At 54.7% G+C, this 24160-nt stretch overlaps 1 protein-coding gene across 2 annotated transcripts; it reads right to left on the reverse strand.

Moving 5' to 3' along the window:
- Nucleotides 1-1405: 1405 nt before the first annotated feature.
- zgc:113263 (uncharacterized protein LOC503753 homolog) lies at nucleotides 1406-24074 on the reverse strand. 2 transcript variants are annotated; one of them, XM_056588825.1, is made up of 24 exons: nucleotides 23729-24074; nucleotides 21865-22067; nucleotides 21494-21598; nucleotides 19060-19155; nucleotides 18501-18611; nucleotides 17912-18035; nucleotides 17107-17530; nucleotides 16025-16092; nucleotides 15396-15657; nucleotides 14523-14746; nucleotides 13697-13925; nucleotides 13154-13341; nucleotides 12153-12229; nucleotides 11574-11731; nucleotides 10796-10941; nucleotides 10329-10566; nucleotides 9932-10047; nucleotides 7605-7848; nucleotides 6703-6842; nucleotides 6100-6343; nucleotides 4750-4910; nucleotides 4034-4280; nucleotides 3384-3508; nucleotides 1406-3182 (listed from the first exon to the last, which is right to left on the reverse strand). In XM_056588825.1, the coding sequence occupies exons 1-24, from the start codon at nucleotides 23766-23768 to the stop codon at nucleotides 3148-3150; spliced, it is 4005 nt and encodes a 1334-aa protein (XP_056444800.1). In that variant the 5' UTR covers nucleotides 23769-24074; the 3' UTR covers nucleotides 1406-3147. The 2 variants fall into 2 exon arrangements, with proteins under 2 accessions (XP_056444800.1, XP_056444798.1); XM_056588823.1 differs by having other exon boundaries at nucleotides 16025-16095.
- Nucleotides 24075-24160: the final 86 nt, after the last annotated feature.

A 24160-nucleotide genomic window follows, 5' to 3' on the forward strand; every position in this document is an offset into this window, starting at 1 on the left:
ACACACACAAATGGGTGTGAGCATACAGATTTACACACACACACACACACACACACACACACAAATACACAAAATAACATGTACACACACACAAGCACACACAGAGGGAGCACCAGGGACACTGCGTTGTGCAGACGTGCAGGGTGAAAATAAGTGCCCTCAGGCACTGAGAAGTGACTCAGTGGCGTTACACAACTCACCAAGTTCACCCACAGACCAACACACCCAAACCCAAGAACCCACTGAAACGCAGACATACATACGCACACGTGCACACATGCTAGCCTGCATGTACATACACACACACACATGCACACAAACGTATTGTAACAGCACCATGGAAGAGGAATATCCTGCTTTTCTTTCGGGTTGTTGCTGACAGGTTTCAATATACAGAAACAACATTCCAGGGCAGAAGACTGTGGATGCGATGTGCTCTGTGTGGGAGCTGGATGTGGATCTGCTGTGGTCTATCCCCAACGTACCTGGCTCACAGTTATTCATGTTTTCCAGGAAGCCATTAGCAATGCTTGAAACACTGGAAAAATGATGCGTTTGGAAAAATTGTAAGGTGAGACGTTTAAAACTAAGTGATTTTAAGTATTTTTTTTATTTAGAAAAAAGACTGGAAAGATATTTGTAAAGGTGGGCTGTGGATATCTATATTTTTAAATGCCAGCAAAGGGAAAAACCGAAATTACATAATAAATACACAATTTCTGAAGGGACCGCAACAGGGAAGGATGCTCGTTTTGGGCTCTGGGCAGAAGTAATTATAGGTCAAAGGCTGAACAGGGAGAGAGAGAGAGTTACAGACAGAAAAGACAGACAGAGAGAGATACAAACACAAGTGTGACAGAGTGAGTTAGCGCTAAGCGTTCCTTGGAAAAGAGTGAGACGTGAATGAGTGATAAACCAAATATGTGTGTGAGGGAGTGGGTCTGTTGTGAGCAAATCTAGAGGTGAACAAGGCTGAGGCATCACTGCTTGATGCTTTGAAATCGTGTGTGTGTGTGTGTGTGTGTGTGTGTGTGTGTGTGTGTGTGTGTGTCAACCTCCCTTTGCATAACTGTTGCCTCAATAGTATGCCCGTCTCAGTGCATGCGTTTGTGCGTGTACGCACACACACTGGACATTTTTTTCTTATTGAGACACGTAGCTGTGGCCTTCTGGGAGCGGTGTTTGTGTCCAAATAGGTCTCCATTTGTCAACGCGTTGGCGGTGTGTGTATCCCAATATTTTGCCCATGAGTAAGAAGGTTCGATTTCTTTCTTGGATAAATCGTCATTAAACGAAACATTTGCGCGGGAGATCGCCGGCTAATCCCAAAATAACCCCTATAACAACAATGTCAAAGAATGCGGTGGACTAGTTAAACTATTAGTGCAATTGTTGCTATACAACGGCGCAATCTGGTGGTGAATAACGTGTACTGCAAAACACAAAATAATGTGTATGCACATAGTTTATATTTTGTGTATTTGTGTTTGTATTTAGAGATATTAACAATATTTCTCGGTTGTTAGTACTTCATAATTTTCTTTGATTACCTGAACTTTCTTGTTATCATAGTTTCACATTGTTCAACTCACATTATTAATCGATAACTACAATTTGTATTACAAAACATTTATTTTTCAAAAGTAAGATCCTCTAGACTAGAGCCATTCGACATTTAAATTTTGTTCGAATGCTTTGGACAAATGTGTACAACCAACAATCTATATACTTAATAACACACTAAACTCGCACAGCTGCAGACAACATTAAACCGTGAGGTCAAATTTAAAATAACTAAAGAAATAAATTAAATAAAACAGTGGTATCCAACCTGGGCGTCGAGAGCCCATTTCAGGCCGCACGTCCTGAAACGCAGACGCAACATATTTCATTGCCGGGAAGAGAGAACCATAAAAAAAAAAGAAAAAAACATTTTCAGTTCATCTACATAATCCTGATCAAGGCAGTGGGCAGGCTGACCTGAGTAAGTTACAAGCCAGACTAACGGAGCCCCCCCCCTCCCCACACACACACACACAGACACACACAGACACGCACAAGTCTGCCATGATAAGCCTAACCCTTGGTCCTTTGGTGGATAACGATGGTCAACCAAGAGAAACAAACTCCAAGCAGACACAGCCCGAAGGCATGATGGACGGAATTCATTGTAGAAATGTAAATTAAAAGGATATAGAAGCAGAGGTGTTGTAGGGAAACTTCAGAAGTTTTAAAAAGAGAAAGCAGATTTTGAAAATAAGCAACCGGAAAAAGCCCCATCCTTCTCTGCCTTCTCCCGGTTTCATTTCTCCGGCATTAAGAAGCGTTGCTTTGACGCACCTGTTGACCAATCAGGGAAGAGATGTCCTGATTGGTCAGAATGGAGCAGGGAGGAGACTGAAATCGAAAGTCTCATACCGAGGCAGCAGCATCATCAAAGAAGAGATGTCGTCCACGAGCATTTCACCCACTATCAGCTGAAGGACGGCCATGGCTATGAAAATAACACTCACGTTTGAGCTCTCACATTTACAGCACCTTTAATAAAAACAATAATTTGGTGTTACAGTTCATCATCTTCTCCCACTTGTTTCTTTTTAGCAGGGAGAGTGTGGTAGCATAACCACCGGAGACCCAACAGGATTGAGATATGGCACAAAATGTAAAATAAAATGTAAAAATAAAAAAGGCCAACAAATGTTTACAAGAGTGCACTGGAATGGGAATGAGCCGATGACGAGCGTAGCGCACACTGGCTGCTGGTACACCTGGGCGCCATGACATCTAGCCAGCGCTATTTAGTGCAAATCACCTCCAGTGTAACAGTAGCGGGCAGCTAGCATTGGATGGACAGATGACATAAGATAAGACCTGATTAGCCCAGATGCTAACAATGCTAAACAAGCAACAGCCCTTAATAATAATAATGAATTCATGATTCTGTGTCAGCATCCCTCCTCTCATTCACACGCACACACAAACAAACCTATACAAATCTATACAAGGGCTATATAAAACTCTTCTTTCTATCTGCTCAACAGCACTCGGATCCGTGTTCAAAAATAATCCTCTGCGCCCGACCTCCGGGCTCCGTGTCCGCGCCTCCCGACCGGCCGTCGGCCACGCCCGCTCGGTGTGGCTTGGTTTCTATGGCGATGGGCCATTGCTAGATTCTGGAGAACCTGCAGGATGGAAAAGGTCAAGACGTTGGGAAGGAACAGTGGTTCTAATTCATGCGCTCACAGTGGTTCTAATTCATGCTCTCACCTGGCTGTGGTTCTAATTCATGCGCTCACTTGACTGTAGTTCTAATTCATGCGCTCACTTGACTGTGGTTCTAATTCATGCGCTCACTTGACTGTGGTTCTAATTCATGCGCTCACCTGGCAGGTCCAGGGGGGCGTTGGCCAGCAGGTCTGCGTCCAGCAGGTCTGCGTCGACGTACTGCGCGCCAAACACACGCAGCAGCTGGTCGAAGTATTTACACTCCTGCTTCTCCGTCCCGCCCCTGCAGACAGGAAGCCACAACACCGTGAGTGACAGCAGAACCAGCGAATGGCGGCTTGGGTCAGTTATGGAGCCGTTGAGGATCAGTGGATTCAAGGAAATTAAAAACGAACGAACCCTGGAGCCCCAGAATGTGGAGCGTGAGCGGAGACTTCACCAGGATCAATAATAATACGGACCCTTTGTGTATTAATCAGGTTTATATACACGGTCCTAGCGTACCGCGGTCTGTAGACCGTCAAGAGATAAGATACTTTATTCATCCCCAGGCTAAAAACAACAGGCTACCCAAAAGGCTAAGGGTGTTAAACTGTGTTAGCCCAACTAGACTCTAACCTACTAACTAACCCTGATCTGGAAGAGATCAGAGCGCATCTTTATTAGCAAAAACAACAACCACCACCACCGCCACCAGTACCACCACCTCCACCTGCACCACCACCACCACCCCCCCCCCCCCCCCAGTACCACCACCACCGCCCCCACCCCCACCGCCACCCCCCCCCACCACCCCCCCTCCGCTCACCGGCTGTCCTCCACGAAGCGTCTGAAGCTCCTCTTGAGCCTCTTGATGCGGGTCTGGCACTGCTGGGGGGTGCGGTGGAACCCGGCCCCCGCCATGGCCCGGGACACCTGGGTCAGCGCCGGCTTGGTCTTGTTGGAGCTCCTCAGCGCCTCCTGGATGCCGTCGCTGCCCCAGAGCTCCAGGAGCAGCTCCGTCTCCTCCTCGCCCCACGTCTGCTTGGTGCCGTCCGACGCCGGGAGAAGGGCCGCTGTGGGGGGGGGGGGGGGGGGAGGAGGAGGGGGAGGAGGGGAGGAGGAGGAGAGGGAGGGGGAGGAGAGGAGGAGGAGGAGGAGGAGGGAGAGAAGAGGAGGGAGAGGAAAGAGGAGGGAGAGGAAAGAGGAGGAGGAGGAGGAGGAGGAGGAGGAGGAGGAGGAGGAGGAGGAGGAGGAGGAGGAGGAGGGGGGGGAGGGAGGAGAGGAGGAGGGGGAGGAGAGGAGGAGGAGGAGGAGGAGGAGGAGGGAGAGGAGGAGGAGGAGGAGGAGGAGGAATGTAGAGAGAGGTGGAACGTTAGGACACATTAAGGATGGGTTGGCTGGCGGTGATTCGGTCGGCATAACAACGACAGAGTGCGACACGGCACCATAGCCCCTCCCTGCCAGTCGGCACAAGCAGAGCGCTCAGAGGACCCCCGCCGTCACGTCGAGATCCCCCCCCCTGAGACCGGGGGCGCCACTCACCCAGGTCCTGGTCCAGGTCGGGGAGGTCGGGCATGAGGTCGTTGGGGTACTCCCCCAGGCCGGGGTCCTCCCCCAGGCCCCCGTCGTCCTCGTCACCCTCGTCCACGCTGATCACCTTGTTGTAGATCTGCTCCATCTGGTCGAAGTACTTGAAGTCCTTCCTGCAGGAGGAGGAACCACACGTCCATCAGGGGGGGTCTGTGATTCACGGCGGTCCCAACAGAGCACGCGCTCTGAAGTCACGATAGCAACGGAAAAACTATTTTAAAACACTTAGTTGGCGGGTCCTGGGCCAGGCCCGGCGCGGCGCCTCAGCCCCGGCCCGACGCGGCGGGGCTCCCTTCCCCTCTTAACATCAGCTCTCTGAACGGACGATGGCCTGAAATAAATCACTGACGGTCCCAACGCCCCCGACGCTCCCAAATAACTGAGGGCCCCATCGTCCCTGACGACCTACGACCCCAACGCCCCCGACGGGGCCTAATCACTGACACTCCCATCGTCCCAAATCATTGAGGGCCCCAATGCCCCACGACCCCAGCGCCCCCGACGCTCCCAACGCCCCCGACGCTCCCTAACCGCTGACGGTCCCAACGTCCCCGACGCTCCCTAACCGCTGACGGTCCCAACGTCCCAGACGCTCCCTAACCGCTGATGGTCCCAACGTCCCCGACGGTCCCCGACGCTCCCTAACCGCTGACGGTCCCAACGCCGCTGACGCTCCCAACGCCCCCGACGCTCCCTAACCGCTGACGGTCCCAACGTCCCAAACCGCTGACGGTCCCAACGCCCCCGACGCTCCCTAACCGCTGACGGTCCCAACGTCTCCGACGCTCCCAACGTCCCCGACGCTCCCAACGTCCCCGACGCTCCCTAACCGCTGACGCTCCCAACGCCCCCGACGCTCCCTAACCGCTGACGGTCCCAACGTCCCCGACGCTCCCTAACCGCTGACGGTCCCAACGTCCCAGACGCTCCCTAACCGCTGACGGCCCCAACGCCCCCGACGCTCCCTAACCGCTGACGGTCCTGCCGCTCCCGACGCTCCCTAACCGCTGACGGCCCCAACGTCCCCGACGCTCCCTAACCGCTGACGGTCCTGCCGCTCCCGACGCTCCCTAACCGCTGACGGTCCCAACGTCCCCGACGCTCCCTAACCGCTGACGGTCCTGCCGCTCCCGACGCTCCCTAACCGCTGACGGTCCTGCCGCTCCCGACGCTCCCTAACCGCTGACGGTCCCAACGTCCCCGACGCTCCCTAACCGCTGACGGTCCCAACGCCCCAGACGCTCCCTAACCGCTGACGGTCCCGCCGCTCCCACCCCCGGCGGTCCGGACGGGAGCCCCTACTTGTCGTGGTGGAAGGCGGCGCGGAGCCTCTTGAGCCGCGTGCAGCACTGCTCCGGGGAGCGGCCGAAGCCCAGCCCCCGCATCTTCTGGGAGATGTAGTCGTAGAGGTGGCGCGTGCGGCCCCCCGCCGTGAGGGTCAGCTGCACCCCGTCCTCCCCCCACACGGCCAGCAGCGTCTCCGTCTCCCGCTCCGACCACGGCATCTTACGGCTGGACTCCGCCTGGCCCCCCGGGGAGGCCTCAGCTGGAGGAGGGGAGGAGGGGGAGGGGGAGGAAGAGGAAGAGGAAGAGGAGGAGGAGGAGGAGCAGGAGGAGGAGGAGGAGGGAGGAGGGGGGAGGAGGGAGGAGGGGGGAGGAGGAAGAAGAAGAGGGAGATAGAAGAGGAAGAGGAGGAAGAGGTTAGTTTGTGGTGGCTCCTTAGTGCCCCCCCCCTCCCCTTTGGTTCAATATTCCCAACATCCACAAAAGAACATTAAAAGGGCAGAAACAACCCCCACACTGTCAAACGACCCCCCCGTACCCCATGACCCTCCCGTACCCCATGACCCCCCCGTACCCCATGACCCCCCGTACCCCCATGCGGCGGTGTGACCGTGCCCCTACCCAGGAGGTCGTCCTCGGGGTCCAGGAGGGAGAGCGCCCCCCCGTCCCCCCCGGTGGGGTCGAAGGGGGGGGCTCCGCTGTCCCCCAGCACTGGCTCCATCAGCTGGTAGTAGGTGAACAGCATGGGGTGGCCCCCGCTCCTGGAGTGGGGGGGGGAGAGTATTAGAACGAACACACACACACACACACACACACACACACACACACACACACACACACACACACACACACACACACACACACACACACACACACACACACACACACACACACACACACACACACACACACACACACACACACACACACACGTGTGTGGCTGTCCTACTCTTGTCTCTGCTCGTCTCCGTCCTCCAGAGCTAACCTTCCTATCACGGCTCCTGGCCGCCGGCTGGCTCTGGGGGTCCAGCCAGCAGCCTGGGGCCTGAGCCCCCTCTACCCTGGCCTCCATAACCCTCATCGTCCCCCGGGGTCCAGCCAGCAGCCTGGGGCCTGAGCCCCCTCTACCCTGGCCTCCATAACCCTCATCGACCCCCGGGGGTCCAGCCAGCAGCCTGGGGCCTGAGCCCCCTCTACCCTCTCCTCCATAACCCTCATTGTCCCCCGGGGGTCCAGCCAGCAACCTGGGGCCTGAGCCCCCTCTACCCTGGCCTCCATAACCCTCGTCGACCCCCGGGGGGCCTCGGTACAAATGTAGAATGAAATTATAAATCAGCATTTGGGATTTGTATTTGTTGTAAATTAAAATGAAGACCAAACCACGAGCCTACTAGCTTACATTCTCACTAACCAACCTAACCAACCTAACCAGCCAGCAGGCCGGCGACCGATAACCAGCCGTCCAGTCGACCGGCCCCCCGTGCAGAGGCTGCGGTAGGTCTTCTTCAGACCGCCCCCCTTACCTTCGGCTGTTGCAGAAGTTGCGGTAGGTCTTCTTCAGGTTCTTGATGCGGGCCTGGCACCCCTCGGCCGTGCGGGGGTACCCCAGCTCCGCCATGCTGCCCGCCAGCTCGCCGTAGATGTGGCTGTTGTGGACGCACGCCCGCAGGCTGTCCTGCACCTCGGCCGACGCCCACAGCCCGACCAGCGCCACCGTCTCGGGCTCCGACCACGGCCCGCTGGCCCCGCTGGCCCCGTTGGCGCCTGCTGCAGGGGCCCGGGGGGGGGGGGGGTTAGAGACAGACTTTACAGCAACAGTAAGGGTGCACTCACACTAGGCCATCTGGCCGTGGCCGTTTACACACCTAACCGTGCTCACATCTGCCAGTGTGAGTGTGGCCAGTCTGGCCAGGCCGGGCCAACTTGGCCACTTGGGAGAGGTGTGCTGCTACAGTCCGGGCCGCCGCGGTACAGATGCTAATGAGCCGACACGCGCACACGCACGGCTACGCAACCTGAGCTGGATGACGTATAGTCCATGCGACGACCACGGACATGATAAAGGCGACGAGCCTTCTTTCCCATTAAACGGTAAACATGGCGTCAAGCGATGTTTACGCTTGTTTGCGTACTCGAAAAAATCAGCAGTGAGAGTCGGCTCTATCTGAGAACGGCTCCAAATAAGCAACAGACTCAGCAAAGTGTGAACTGTGTTCTCTGTGTTGTTGTCCATTGTTGTTTAAACTGACTGGCGGCAGACTTTATTATGGTCCATGCAGCGGACGCTTGGTGATGACGTGTTACGACGTGATGACGTATGTACAAGAGCCTACCCTGGCCAGGCCACAGTTGCGACGGCCAACGGCCACGGCCAGATGGCCTAGTGTGAGTGCACCCTAAGATTTGTATGAATTTTTATTTGACAATTCAATAGTTAAATAAAATATGTTATAATATCAATTCATCTCAACACATCGGCCTTGCCTAAAGGAAAGAACACTTTATATGTTGACTGCTTCCAATGCTGTATTGGTCATACTACAGAATGATATATTGCTAGTTTAGTGAATGATAGTGATTAGGATCCCATCACAACGCGATGACAGACCCGGTCGACGAGGTCGGTGTCTCTTGCTGCAGGCCCAAGGCCGTCCCAATCGGGCCGATTCTGAAAACAGGCCGATTCCGTACCAGTAATCACTCATATGGATTGAAGTTGCCCAGATCGTCCACTAGGTGGCGATATACGTGCTACTCCAGACAGACCACTCAGCAGGGTCTACTATATATCCATAGATCCCTTTAACCACTTCTACCACCGGCCAAAAGCCTAGACACTTAAACGTACGTACTAATGAATAGACAGAAGAAGAGGGTTGGTCTGGTGCTTGACTGTGATAAACGTCACTACAATATACTGCACTGCAACAGTTTGGAGTGACAGTTGAGTGACAGCTAGAGCGACAGTCGGTCTAACTGTTTGAGTGACAGCTAGAGTAACAGTTGGTCCTGCTGTTTGAGTGACAGTTGGTCCAGCTGTTTGAGTGACAGTTGGTCCATCTGTTTGAGTGACAGTTGGTCCATCTGTTTGAGTGACAGTTTGTCTAAATGTTTGAGTGACAGTTGGACTAAAGGGCAGATTATGGTCCCACGTTCCCACAACGCAATGAACACACAGACGCTTCGACGCAGTCGTGAACCTTTATGGTTCTGCGTCGGGTTTCAGTGAGCGGACCAATCACAGCCCTCGCTGCTGTGTCGACGCGACGGGAGGTTGACATATTTGGGAGGCGCGCGTCAGGCCCTTGATGTGGACGCAAGGAGGCTCCGCGAGGACGTGAGGGGTCCGTAGACCCCCTTGCTCCGCCAGGACGTGAGGGGTGCGTGGACGTGAGGGGTCCGTAGACCCCCTTGCTCCGCGAGGACGTGAGGGGTCCGTAGACCCCCTTGCTCCGCGAGGACGTGAGGGGTCCGTAGACCCCCTTGCTCCGCGAGGACGTGAGGGGTCCGTAGACCCCCTTGCTCCGCCAGGACGTGAGGGGTGCGTGGACGTGAGGGGTGCGTGGACGTGAGGGGTCCGTAGACCCCCTTGCTCCGCCAGGACGTGAGGGGTCCGTAGACCCCCTTGCTCCGCGAGGACGTGAGGGGTCCGTAGACCCCCTTGCTCCGCCAGGACGTGAGGGGTGCGTGGACGTGAGGGGTGCGTGGACGTGAGGGGTCCGTAGACCCCCTTGCTCCGCCAGGACGTGAGGGGTGCGTGGACGTGGGACCACAATCAGCCCTTAACAGATGGACTAACTCATCACTCAACGGGTCGGATGGGCCGTTACGGAGAGGAAGGTGACCCTACCGGCTGTCTCCTGCTCCTCCTCTTCCTCCTTGAGCTCGCTCTCGTCGTTGACCTCCTGGCCCAGGATGGCCTCCAGCTGGGGGTAGAACTTGTACTCCACCTTGCTCTTCAACCGCCTGGAGCAACGAGTAAAACAACCAATGACCTCAGTCACATATCTGCACGAAATATCTTTAAACCAATATATGGAAGACTAAAGATCTAGGCGTTCAATTTTTAACAGATATTACTATGGGATGTACTAATGACAGACACACACACGGACGGATACAGACAACAGCACAGACACACATAAAACACAAAGACGTCACACAAGGACAGACAGAGACATCAGGAAGCAGCAGACAGACAGACAGACAGACAGACAGACAGACAGACAGACAGACAGCAGACTCACTTCTTGCGGTCGTAGCACTGGCGGAAGTGCGCCCTGAGCGCCTTGACCTTCCAGCGGCACTGCTCCTGGCTCTTGCCGTGGCCCCGCCCCCTCATGCGCTCCGAGATCTCGGCGTAGACGTGGCCGTTGTGCACGGCACCACGCAGCGCCCGCTGCACCTCCTCCTCGCCCCACACCGCCATCAGAGCCAGCGTCTCCTCGTCAGACCACAGGCTGGGCTTGGACGAGGCCGTGGCATCTGGGAGAGAGAGAGAGAGAGAGAATTCAATATTCCCGGTGAACCCCGAGGTGACCATTGTCCCGTGTGCGGGTAGCCTAGCGATTCTTAGTACTTGCACTTGGTTCTATGAACGGCTTTACTGTGCTGACAGCGATATATTGTTTCACTTCTTAGGACAAATGTCCTTATTGTAAGCCGCTTTGGGTAGAAGCGTCCGCTTATCGCCCTGGAGGTACAGGTGAACTACCGGCGCCGTTGGCCGACTCTCCGTCGGACTCCTCTGAGACGGTCGCGGCGTCGGGGAGCAGCAGCGACGAGGTGGAAGGCTGCTTCTCCACGATCTGCTCCAGGAGGTCGTAGAACTTGAAGTCGATCTTATCCGTCCCCGACGTTCTGCCCACGACGAAAGGGACGGGTTAGGAGTGGACACACACACACACACACACACACACACACACACACACACACACACACACACACACACACACACACACACACACACACACACACACACACACACACACACACACACACACACACACACACACACACACACACACAGCTTTTCTAACCAGTGTCCCCTCAAAGCGCTTTACAATAGTGCCTCACATTCACCCATTCACAAACACATTCGTCCAGTAGACCAGTTGTTGGGGAGGCAAAAAAATTTCATTTTTTATTTTGAGGCGGTAGGGGGTGTTGTCGCAGCTAAATGTAACTAATAAAGTAACTGTAATCTAACTTAGTTACTTTTAAAATTAAGTAATCGGTAAAGTAACTAAGGAGTAACTAACTATTTTAAGGAGTAACTAGTAATCAGTAATCTAATTACTTTTTCAAGGTAACTGTGGCAACACTGCCAGCTGACCCCTCTACCTCCTGAGCCACGTAGTGGATACGGTGTCGACCCCCACCCCCCTCGCCCACAAGAGAGGCCTTCAAGGCTCCACCCTAACCCTAGGCTCCGAGACCGCCCCAGGGTCCACACTGTGTTACGGCCGTTGGGTGGCGCCCCCCGGTGGTACCTGAGGTTCTCGCGGGCCTGGCGGTAGCGGGCCTTCAGCCTCTTCACCCGGGTGTGGCACTGGCCGGCGCTGCGGTAGAACCCGTTGGCGCCCAGCTTCTCCGAGATGTCCGTGAAGACGTGTCCGTTGTGGGGGCTTCGCCGAAGGCTGTACTGGACCTGAGGGGAAGGACCCGTTAACGGGGGAACAACCCGTTAACCGAGGAACCTCCCGTTAACCGAGGAACCTCCCGTTAACGGGTCGTTATCCGTTAACGGGTAACGACCCGTTAACCGAGGAACCTTCGGTTGACCGAGGAACCTCCCGTTAACAGAGGAACCTCCCGTTCCCGAGGAACCTCCCGTTAACCGAGGAACCTCCCGTTAACCGAGGAACCTCCCGTTAACCGAGGAACCTCCCGTTAACCGAGGAACCTCCCGTTAACCGAGGAACCTCCCGTTAACCGAGGAACCTCCCGTTAACCGAGGAACCTCCCGTTACCGAGGAACCTCCCGTTCTCTCTCTGGCGTCCTCTCATCACAGCGGAGTAGCGCAGACGAGGAACTCCCATGATGCATTCTGAGGAACGCGCTCTCTTACGTGGTGGTCGCCCCACAGCTCCAGGAGGATGACCGTCTCCTTGTCCGACCAGGGGACCTTCCGGCGCTCCACGGCCCCTAGGGTCCAGACACAGAGGGGGACGTCATCACACTGACCGGGTTAGGGGGCTCAGACACAGAGGGGGACGTCAGGGCACCACCACACTGACCGGGTTAGGGGGGCCCAGACACAGAGGGGGACGTCATCACACTGACCGGGTTAGGGGGGCTCAGACACAGAGGGGGACGTCAGGGCACCACCACCCTGACCGGGTTATTGGGGCCTCAGGGCACGTCACACTGACCGGGTTGGGGGGGCCCAGACACAGAGGGGGACGTCATCACACTGACCGGGTTAGGGGGGCCCAGACACAGAGGGGGACGTCAAGGCACTGACCGGGTTAGGGGGGCTCAGACACAGAGGGGGACGTCATCACACTGACCGGGTTAGGGGGGCTCAGACACAGAGGGGGACGTCAGGGCACCACCACACTGACCGGGTTAGGGGGGCCCAGACACAGAGGGGGACGTCAGGGCACCACCACACTGACCGGGTTAGGGGGGCCTCAGGGCACCGTCACACTGACCGGGTTAGGGGGGCCCAGACACAGAGGGGGACGTCAGGGCACCACCACACTGACCGGGTTAGGGGGGCCTCAGGGCACCGTCACACTGACCGGGTTAGGGGGGCCCAGACACAGAGGGGGACGTCAGGGGACCGTCACACTGACCGGGTTAGGGGGGCCTCAGGGCACCGCCACACTAACCGGGTTAGGGGGGCCCAGACACAGAGGGGGACGTCAGGGCACCGCCACACTGACCGGGTTAGGGGGGGCCCAGACACAACGCTGGCTGAGACTTTATAAAATAAACACCAAAGTAAACCCTATAGGACACTGGGATCACTGATGAAAAATACAGCGCAACCACTTGACCAGCTGACACACATTGGTAAGGTGTGAACCCCAGCAGACCACTCTGGTGAACCCCCCCCCTGCGTACCCATCTCCCGGTGCCAGGCGGAGAGGTCTGCGTGGGGGGGCTTCTCCTGGTCCTCCTGGTCGGGGGGGTCCAGGGGGTCCAAGGGGTCGCTGCTCTCCTCCAGCGCCTCAGAGAACGACAGGTCCGTGGTCAGGACCCGGCCCAGCTGCTCATAGAACTTACACTCCACCTGCCGCTTCCCCTGGAGGCTGGGGGGGGGGGGGGGGAGGGAGGGAGGGAGGGAGGGAGAGAGAGAGGGAGGGAGGGAGGGAGAGGGAGGGAGGGAAGGGTAGAGGGAGGGAGGGAGGGAGGGAGAGAGAGAGGGAGGGAGGGAGGGGGGGGAGGGCGAGAAGAGAGGGAGGGAGGGAGAGGGAGGGAGGGAAGGGTAGAGGGAGGAAGGGAGGGGGAGAGAGGGAGGGGGAGAGACCACAAATTCAATTTTACATTTTTTACGACTTTTAAATGTAAATTCAACCGAAAAACAAAGAAAATATACACCCCACGGTATGTACCAACTCATGAGTACGATGAAGCCGTGACGGGACGGCTCCAGAGCAGACGTACTTGTTGTTGTAGCACTGCCTGAAGGTGGACTTGAGGCGCTTGAGCCGGCTCTGACACTGCTCGGCGCTGCGCGAGTAGCCCAGCGCGCCCATCATCTGGGCGATGGACGGGAACACGGGCCCCCTCCTCTGCACCCCCTTCAGCCCCTGCTGCACCTGGTCCTTCCCCCAGATGTTCACCAGGCACTGCGTCTCCGCGTCCGTCCACGGGACGCTTCGGGGCGCTTCCGCTGGCGGCAGAGTCAAAAGTTAGCTTTGTGTAAAAAAAGATTATATGAAAAGTGAGATACCTTAAAGCTGCACTATGTAGGCTGTCCCATGAGCAGCCCCTAGTGGTTTGGGGTGGAGCTGCATTCACAGATAAATACTTTTCGGACGACGGTTACTGTCAACGGTTTTAGAAAAGGGGACATCAAAAAAACGATTTATAGAGAAAATGCCTCTGGATGGATTCAATCGTTGATGGCTGCGTTGCATTCTTGAGCGACTTTCTAGTTTAGAGTTTTTTTTAAATGGTGTAAATAGCGGCATTAGACAACATGATATATAGTGCAGCTTTAAAGAGAAACAAACGCAAATAAAAAGTAATATATATACATCTATCCTTTTTATTTTTGTCTCACAACACTGAGGGCATACATTCCCAGCATCGAGGGGGAATTTACCTCCTAACCATGAAGTTAATACGATGGCTGTCCATTAAGCTAGACAGAGCCTCATGTCACATCCAGTCGAGTCAGCTTATGGTGACAAAGCGAGGAAACGACTGAATGGAATGAACGGAGGAGGGACGCGATTAAACCGAAACCAGGAGAGATCCCCCTCACCTCCCATCACCTCTCGACTGGGGCAGCCGAGAATCTGCAGGTCTTCATCGTCCTCTTCCTCCTGCTTCAGCTCCTCTTCCTCCTGCTCCTCCTCCTCTTCGTCCCCCTCCCCCTCCTCCTCCTCCTCCGGGTCGTAGGTCACCTTGGGGCCGCCCGACGGCCCCCCCAGCACGCCCTCCAGCTGCTCGTAGAACTTGCACTCCGTCTTATTGGTGGTTTTTCTTCTGTGTGTTGAAATACAGTGTGAACACAGACGGTGAAATACACAGTGTGAACACAGACGGTGAAATACACAGTGTGAACACAGACGGTGAAATACAGTGTGGTCACAGACGGTGAAATACACAGTGTGGACACAGACGGTGAAATACACAGTGTGGACACAGACGGTGAAATACACAGTGTGAACACAGACGGTGAAATACAGTGTGGACACAGACGGTGAAATACACAGTGTGGACACAGACGGTGAAATACACAGTGTGAACACAGACGGTGAAATACACAGTGTGAACACAGACGGTGAAATACACAGTGTGGACACAGACGGTGAAATACACAGTGTGAACACAGACGGTGAAATACACAGTGTGAACACAGACGGTGGAATACACAGTGTGAACACAGACAGTGTGAATATAAAAGTTTTTTTTGTTTTTCTTTGCATCAGATCCCAGATCCGTAGGCTTATGTCCAATCAAAATATCACAACCCTGCACTGCGTAACCTCCAGAGACCGACAGAAAGACGGACATCTCCACCACCCACAACACCACCAGCACCACCACCACCTCCTCCAGCACCTCCTCCTCCTCCACCATCACCACCTCCTCCTCCACCACCACCACCTCCTCCTCCTCCTCCTCCACCCACCTGTTCCTCTTCAGGCAGTGGCGGTAGGCCTTCTTCAGCCTCTTGATGCGGACCTGGCATTGCTCCACGCTGCGGACGTGTCCGTGCTCCGCCAGCCTCTGGGCGATGAGCGAGAAGATGTGGCGGTTCTTGATGCAGCCCTGCAGCCCCCGCTGCACCGAGTCCTTCCCCCAGATCTCCAGCAGCCGGAGGGTCTCGTCGTCCGACCAGGGGGCCTTGTTCTCTACCGCCGCCTCCGCCGGCACGGAGGGCGCCTGGGGGTCTGCAGGGGAGAGGGAGGAGTCAGTACAGGGAGGGGGAGGAGTCAGTACAGGGAGGGGGAGGGGTCAGCACAGGGAGGGGGAGGAGTCAGCACAGGGAGGGGGAGGAGTCAGCACAGGGAGGGGATGGAGTCAGCACAGGGAGGGGGAGGAGTCAGCACAGGGAGGAGTCAGTACAGGGAGGGGGAGGGGTCAGTACAGGGAGGAGTCAGTACAGGGAGGAGTCAGTAAAGGGGAGGAGTCAATACAGTGGATAGGGGAGGAGTCAATACAATGGATAGGGGAGGAGTCAGTACAGTGGAGAGGGGAGGAGTCAGAACAGTGGAGAGGGGAGGAGTCAATACAGTGGATAGGGACAGACAGACAGACCTGTGTATTCTCCCCATATGGAGATCAACGGAGACTCTCCGGAGCTATCCACCTCCAGGCTGGGCTCCCTGCTGAGAGAGAGAGAGAGAGAGAGAGAGAGAGAGAGAGAGAGAGAGAGAGAGAGAGAGAGAGAGAGAGAGAGAGAGAGAGAGAGAGAGAGAGAGAGAGAGAGAGAGAGAGAGAGAGAGAGAGAGAGAGAGAGAGAGAGAGAGAGAGAGAGAGAGAGAGAGAGAGAGAGAGAGAGAGAGAGAGAGAGAGAGAGAGAGAGAGAGACTTGAGTCATCCGAGTGACGTGGGCGGGTTAGAGTCGTCTACAGGAAGGGGATGTCTCTCGGGACGCAACCAGAGGCCAGGTGGCAGGTGTTGTCGATGACTAATCCCCCCACCGCCTCTTTGAAACAGGGCAGTGGCGGACAGACGGCAGGGACCCGCAGTGGGAGACTGATTAGAGACAGCGCTAATGTGCGTCGACCGCTGATGGACAGGATGTACCGGGGACCAGTCGGGTCTGTCCACGTCCATAGCCCTGGGACCATCGGCGTGTCAACAATGGTAACACGTGGAAGGGATGTACATCCCGACCATGTATCCAATTTAAACTGGTGTTCCTCAGGGCTCCGTAAGACACACTGATGTTCTTTTTTTCTTTTTTTTTTTTGCATTTGAATGCTTTAATATAGAGTGAGATAGAGAGGAAGGTAGGGGAGAGAGAGGGGAGGTATGGGAGTCAGAGGGGAGGTACGGGAGTCAGAGGGGAGGTACGGGAGGGAGAGGGGAGGTATGGGAGTCAGAGGGGAGGTATGGGAGGGAGAGAGGAAGGTAGGGGAGAGAGAGGGGAGGTATGGGAGACAGAGGGGAGGTATGGGAGTCAGAGGGGAGGTATGGGAGTCAGGGGGGAGGTACGGGAGTCAGAGGGGAGGTATGGGAGACAGAGGGGAGGTATGGGAGAGAGAGGGGAGGTATGGGAGAGAGAGGGGAGGACATGCAGCAGATGACCACGGGCAGGACTCGAGCCCGGGTCGCTGCGTTTAGGACGGAGCCTTTATGGTACGTGTTCTATTCCGTGGGAGGCGGAGTCTTACTGGGAAGGAGGTCGCTTCGAGGGCTGCTTCGCCGGGGGCTCGGGCGTCCGGCTCATCTTCCTCTTCCTCAGCGCCCGCCCCCCCCTGGAGATGTAGACGTCGTCGTCGGCTGAGAGCTCCGTGGGGGGCGGGGCGTCCGCGGGACCCGAGGCGTCCGGCGGACACATGGCGTCCGAGTCGTCCAATGACTCGCTCTCGGCTCTAATCTGCCCGGCGACGGCCTCCCTGCGCTCACGCCTCAGTCGGGCCCGCTCCGCGCTCCGCCGGCCGCGGTCCTCGGCGCTGGTCGGGGTGTTGGGAACGTCGGGGAGCAGGGAGACGTCCTGGGAGGGGGAGTGGGACGCCGAGCTGACCTCCATCCTGGTCTTCGTGGGGAGGGCGAGGGAGTAGAGGATGCAGTCGTCCATCGGGAGCAGACTGGGATCTGGGAATTGGGAACAAAGTGGGAGGAAGGATCAGGGGAATGCAGACGACCTTTCAACAAAGACGAATCCACCAAGTCTGAACAAGCGCCAGAAGATACACCAGCAGCTTTCACTCTTCAGCGACGGTTTACCTCAGCCTTAAGGGCGGATCATCGTCCCACATTCCCGCAACGCAAGGGGCTTTACCCACCCATTACGTCTTGCGGACCCTCCTTGCGTTCACCGCCAGGGCCTGACGTGCGCCTCACAAAAGTTGTAACCTTGCGTCGAGGCGACGCAGCAGCGAGGGCTGTGATTGGTCCACTCACTAAAACCCGACGCAGAACCAAGACAGGATCCCGACTGCGTCGAAGCGTCTGCGTGGTCCTTCAGAGGCGTACCTTTCTCCTCGAACTGCTCCAGGTTGCCGTGGTGCTCCAGGGCCACCTTCATGTCCTCCCGCTGCCTGAAGGACTGCAGGGTGTCGTGGAGGAAGGAGGGGACACCCACCAGCCACTCCACCATCTGTGGGCGGGGGTCAACGAGCTCAGCCCAGCAGCCCACTGCAGCCTGCCGCTCATCAGGCTATCGTCTGCTCAGCGCTTATTAGGTTGTTATTCTACTAGAATAATTGTTATTATTTTGCAATTGTTTATTGTATCATTATTAATTATTAGGATTAACTGCAGATTCGGCATGTAGGTAAGAAAATAAAACGTATTATATTATTATTTTAGTAAGAGATAATTCGTTTTGCTAAACGGCTGGTGCCAAATGTGGCATTCAGCAAAAACAACTGTCGCCACGGTAACAAGTACATGTTTTCACACTGAATCTATCTCTGTCCTTGACGACTGTGATAACCGTTGCTTGCTTCGGCACAGCATCCAGTCAAACATCTGACTTCACTCTGGACTCCCAGTCTTATCTGTGTTTGTGCTTCTAAACACGGATTAGACTGAGTCTCTGAATGGTGGATGAAATTAACACCTGTGTGAAGTCTGGGATGGGCAGCAGCTCGTCCAGTCTGGAGATGAACTCCCACACCAACATCTCCAGCGCTGTGTCGTACTTTGACCCAAAGTGCTCCGGGTAGACCTCCTAGAACGCACAGAGACACAGAGAGAGAGGGAGACAGAGAGAGAGAGGGAGACAGAGACAGAGAGAGAGAGGGAGAGAGAGGGAGAGAGAGGGAGACAGAGACAGAGAGAGAGAGGGAGACAGAGACAGAGACAGATACAGAGAGAGGGAGAGGGAGAGGGAGAGACAGAGAGACAGAGACAGAGACAGAGAGAGAGAGACAGAGACAGGTTGACAGTTATAAACGAGTATAGAGAATAGTTTCGAAATGTACAGTAGATGGCACATAACGTTTAAAGCTCTGGTCCTATACATGAACTGTTATGCGTCAGTAGTAACATCAACAATACAAAGCAGCATTCCGACTGTCGACGGAGAGTGCCAACGTTTCCCATAATGCATATCCATGGGAACGGCCGGGCACAAATCGCCGTGCGTGTGCGTGCGTGCGCGTGCGTGCGCGCCTCACCTGGAAGAAGTGCGCCTTCTCGGCAGGGCTCTCCAGCAGAGTGTGCACCAGCTCCACAAAGTTGACCTCCGACTCCTCCACCTGGTCGACGGTGACCTGTGGCACCGGGGGGGGGTCGTTAGGATAACTCACCAACTAATAATGAACCCAACCGAATATAAACAGGAGGAGACGGCTCGGGAAGGGAGCGGGAAGGGAGCGGGATGAGGCACGCCGTGTCAAACTCCCATCGGAAGGATCATCCAGCCTGACTTTAGTTTTTAGCCGTCGTGTTTCTCTGCACATCGTCTGCCTTCATTTCACACTTCCAGGTCGCTTTTAGACGTGTGTGCTACCAGGGCCGACGGTGGAGGAGTCGTTAGGCTGATTAGCGTTCCTCTTCTCCTGCCTGCTTCCCTCTGGCTTCACAATGAAGAGAACCACCGGGGAAGCTTTCCTTCTACTCCCACGTCTGGTGACCTGCAGGCCTGAGGAAGTCCTGGTGTTCAAGAGGTCAACAACTCACTGGTCCAAGTCACTCCTGTACCAGGAAACAACTCACTGGTCCAACTCACTCCTGGACCAGGAAACAACTCACTGGTCCAACTCACTCCTGGACCATGAACAACTCACTGGTCCAACTCACTCCTGGACCATGAACAACTCACTGGTCCAACTCACTCCTGGACCATGAACAACTCACGGGTCCAACTCACTCCTGGTCTGGACCAGGAAAAAACTCACTATTCTAACTCACTCCTGGACCAGGAAACAACTCACTGGTCCAACTCACCCCAGGACCAGGAAACAACTCACTATTCTAACTCACTCCAGAACCATGAAACAACTCACTGGTCCAACTCACTCCTGGACCAGGAAACAACTCACTGGTCCAACTGACTCCTGGACCAGGAAACAACTCACTGGCCCAACTCACTCCTGGACCAGGAAACAACTCACTGGTCCAACTGACTCCTGGACCAGGAAACAACTCACTGGTCCAACTCACTCCTGGACCAGGAAACAACTCACTATTCTAACTCACTCCTGGACCAGGAAACAACTCACTGGTCCAACTCACTCCTGGACCAGGAAACAACCCACTGGTCCAACTCACTCCTGGACCAGGAAACAACCCACTGGTCCAACTCACTCCTGGACCATGAACAACTCACTGGTCCAACTCACTCCTGGACCAGGAAACAACCCACTGGTCCAACTCACTCCTGGACCAGGAAACAACCCACTGGTCCAACTCACTCCTGGACCATGAACAACTCACTGGTCCAACTCACTCCTGGATAACGACCAGTTTGACCTCTGCCCTAATGAATGAGAAGGCCTGGACTGTGCAAAGGTTATTACGAAACATAGCATGGATTAAGTCTTATCGACTTGCCCCCCCCCCCCCCCAACCCCTCATAAATACACATGGGAGGACACTTCCACACACACACACACACACACACACACACACACACACACACACACACACACCTGACAAAAGGCTTCCTTCCAATACACACCAACTCTCTGTGTTCTCGGGAGCTCAGACTAAACGTGTGTCCTGGAGTCGACGCATCCCTCGTTACACTGGGGGGAGACTGGAGCACCAGGGTGAATATTAGAGGGAGGCATCCCCTTCACCTCAGACCTCACCTGGGGACGGTGGAGCCATTTGCTGTTGTACTGACCTAACGTGTGTGTGTGTGTGTGTGTGTGTGTGTGTGTGTGTGTGTGTGTGTGTGTGTGTGTGTGTGTGTTCAGGGCCCAGTGAGTGGTAGAGTTGAACCACTTCCAGTGACCTTCGCCCTGTCCTTCCCCTAAACCTCGTGGTCCGGATTGTGCAACAGTCATTGAGCCGCCGCGTGCAAAGCGCCGTGTGCACGCGGCGGAGAGAACCAAAGCCTGATGACAACACGACATCTCCTCTCTAACTCAGAGACACTGGCATCCCGACCTGGAGCTTTCCAACTTCCACATCCAACTGAAGGCTGGTGACAGGCTGGTGTCCGGCTGGTGCCAGGCTGGTGCCAGGCTGGTGCCAGGCTGGTGCCCGGCTGGTGCCAGGCTGGTGCCAGGCTGGTGCCAGGCTGGTGCCAGGCTGTTGACAGGCTGGTTGGACTGTAAACAGTCTATGCTGTACTAAGGTGTGTGCTGTGACCAGAATCAACGTCCTGTTTATGGAACGCCGTCGTCTGTTACTCACTGGAATGTTTCATGCAGCTCTGTCGATTCTTTTGGGGGTACATTGTTTTAGAATGAACTCAAACCCTAGGGGAGCACGGAGAACGAAATCCCCCAAATGATGTTTAAAATGTTTCAAACACGGGAAGAACAAACTAACTGAGCTGGTCTCTCCCGGGTCAATCCACCCGCTGATGAACGGAGGAGGCCGTCAGGGAAAGGGAACGCGCCCAGACGGTGTTCAGGGTGGGGGTCGGGGGTCACTCACGTGGGGGTCGTTGGCCGTGCTGCTCGGAGCCTTGATCCGGTCCAGGTGGGGCTGGATGGTCTGGAGGTCCACCGGCTCCGTGCTCCGACACAGCTCCAGAACCAGCTGCACACACACACACACACACACACACACACACACACACACACACACACACACACACACACACACACACACACACACACACACACACACACACACACACACACACACCGTTGATTATGAACTAGTGTAAGGGTGGAACTGCAGAACGTTTGAGCGATAAAAAAAACCTGAATGATGGCGTTTAAAAATCGTTTTAAAGATCTTTGACCTCAAGCAAGTCCGCCATGGGCGACGACACAAACAAACACAGTCGGACCGGGCCTCACCCTGGCCCTGAGCCCCAGGATGAGCTGGGCGCGCTGGCTGTAACTCATCAGCTGGGGGACCAGCTCCGTCACCATGGTGACAAACTCCTCCAGCATCCCATAGTTGTCCACCAGTCCCTGCTGCACCACCTGCCACATCGCAGCCGAGAACAGCTGCAGGGGCGGAGCCATGAGGCGGAGGTACGCCACGGGGAACTCATTCCCTGTGGGGGGGGGGGGGGGGGGAGGAGAGAGAGAGAGAGAGAGAGAGAGAGAGAGAGAGAGAGAGAGAGAGAGAGAGAGAGAGAGAGAGAGAGACAGAGACAGAGACAGAGAGAGAGAGGGAGACAGAGAGAGAGAGGGAGACAGAGACAGAGACAGAGAGAGAGAGGGAGACAGAGAGAGAGAGGGAGACAGAGACAGAGAGACAGAGAGACAGAGAGAGAGGGAGAGAGAGACAGATAGAGAGAGAGAGAGAGAGAGAGAGAGAGAGAGAGAGAGAGAGAGAGAGAGAGAGAGAGAGAGAGAGAGAGAGGGAGAGACAGAGACAGAGACAGAGACAGAGACAGAGAGAGAGAGAGAGAGAGAGGGAGAGACAGAGACAGAGACACAGAGAGAGAGAGACAGAGAGAGATAGGGAGAGAGAGACAGAGAGAGAGAGGGAGACAGAGACAGAGACAGAGGGACAGAGAGACAGAGACAGAGAGACAGAGACAGAGACAGAGAGATTAAACACCAACAAACCAATCAGGAGGAGTCTTTCATAGCCAGTGAACGCTCCGTTATTTTCTGACCTGATCCACAAACCTGATCCGAGTTGGTTTTGGCAGATACTTTATTCCGATTTGAAAAAAAGGACTTGCTTCGAGTTGTGTACCTTTTATGTTCCTTCCACATATGACGGTATTGTATGTTAATGAAAAACACAAATTATTTAAATTGAACTATTGCAACTATGTCTAATAAATGTACCTCTCAACAATTAGTCAAATGTTTTAGGCCAGAAGATTTACCATAAAATCATCTATGAATTAATAAATGAATGAATTAACTAACATCTTAAACTTTAATGAATATAAAAGTGTAAGATATTAGCACTAAGTACGAATGTTTCAGAATTGTAAATAGTGTTCGCGGTCTTCAATACCAGGAACAAAAGTTGCACCAGATTCTTGAGGTTCTGCTTCCTGAGTTCTGCCCTTTGTGGTTTCTGTTTGAATACTGACTACTACGTTTCCTGTAGTGACTCCTGCCCTCTCAGCAAATGAGATAAACATGAGCTGTATTTTCACTGTCACCATGGTTATTTGTTCTAATTGATTTCAGGTTCACCTGGTCGCATCTTTAGAGTAGATAATGTGACCGATGATTATTTTTGTTGTTATGGATATATATCTGTTGTTATGGATATATATATCTGTTGTTATGGATACATCTGTATGAATTGAAGATCTCCGACAACATGGGCTATCGCAGTTGAGTGCTACTTCAGAATATACTTAAGGTCAATTAGTGACGGTATAAACATAGCTTCCTGAAACGAAAGACAACACATGTGGGACTGGCGAGGGCAGTGCATCCTCCCAGTAACCCCCCCCCCCCCCCCACACACACACACAAACCAGTAAGGGTTACAGTCCCCAGCAGCTCTGCACGCAAAATAACAAAAACAAAGAGAAACACCAGCGGAGTACTACTGCGGCAATCAGAACGGGGTCTGCCGCTGACCTGTGGACTGGACGCCTCTGACACATCGACCATGAACAACATGTGCAATGATAACATGTGCATTCATAACATGAGGATCAAAGCGCACTTTTGACCTGCGGCTTCGAGTTGAACTCTGCCTTGCTACTTAGTATATTAAAGCACGAAATACACGCACCTCGACTGCAGTCACTTTGAGCTCCGTGTTTAATTTCCATTGGGTTACGGGGAGTGGGAAAAAAAAAAGAGCCCCTCGCTTCCTCCGGGAGGGAAAAACCAACCCGCACACTGCTTTCTGCTGTCCGCACACGGCTACTGTAGAATAAAACAACGCTCAGCACAGCCGCTCACTGCAGATCCTGCGAGATGCATCGGAAACATCGGCCGGCCATTTAAAACGAGGGCTTTATTTTCATTCTGGGAGTGGGTGGAGGGAGAACAAAGGTTCTGGTCTCATCCGCTTCAGTCCAGATCACGGGAAACCCTCGTCCCTGGTTGGCTGAAGGAGACCAGACCCGACCGGCTCCGCCCCGCAGGGTGGCGCTGTAGGGTCGCCTTCGACGTCCTTAAAGTAACTTCCGGATTGGAATATTTTCGAAGTAAAAGCATG

This window comes from Gadus chalcogrammus, chromosome 4 (genome assembly GCF_026213295.1).
Source record: "Gadus chalcogrammus isolate NIFS_2021 chromosome 4, NIFS_Gcha_1.0, whole genome shotgun sequence".
In the NCBI taxonomy this organism is placed as follows: domain Eukaryota; kingdom Metazoa; phylum Chordata; class Actinopteri; order Gadiformes; family Gadidae; genus Gadus; species Gadus chalcogrammus.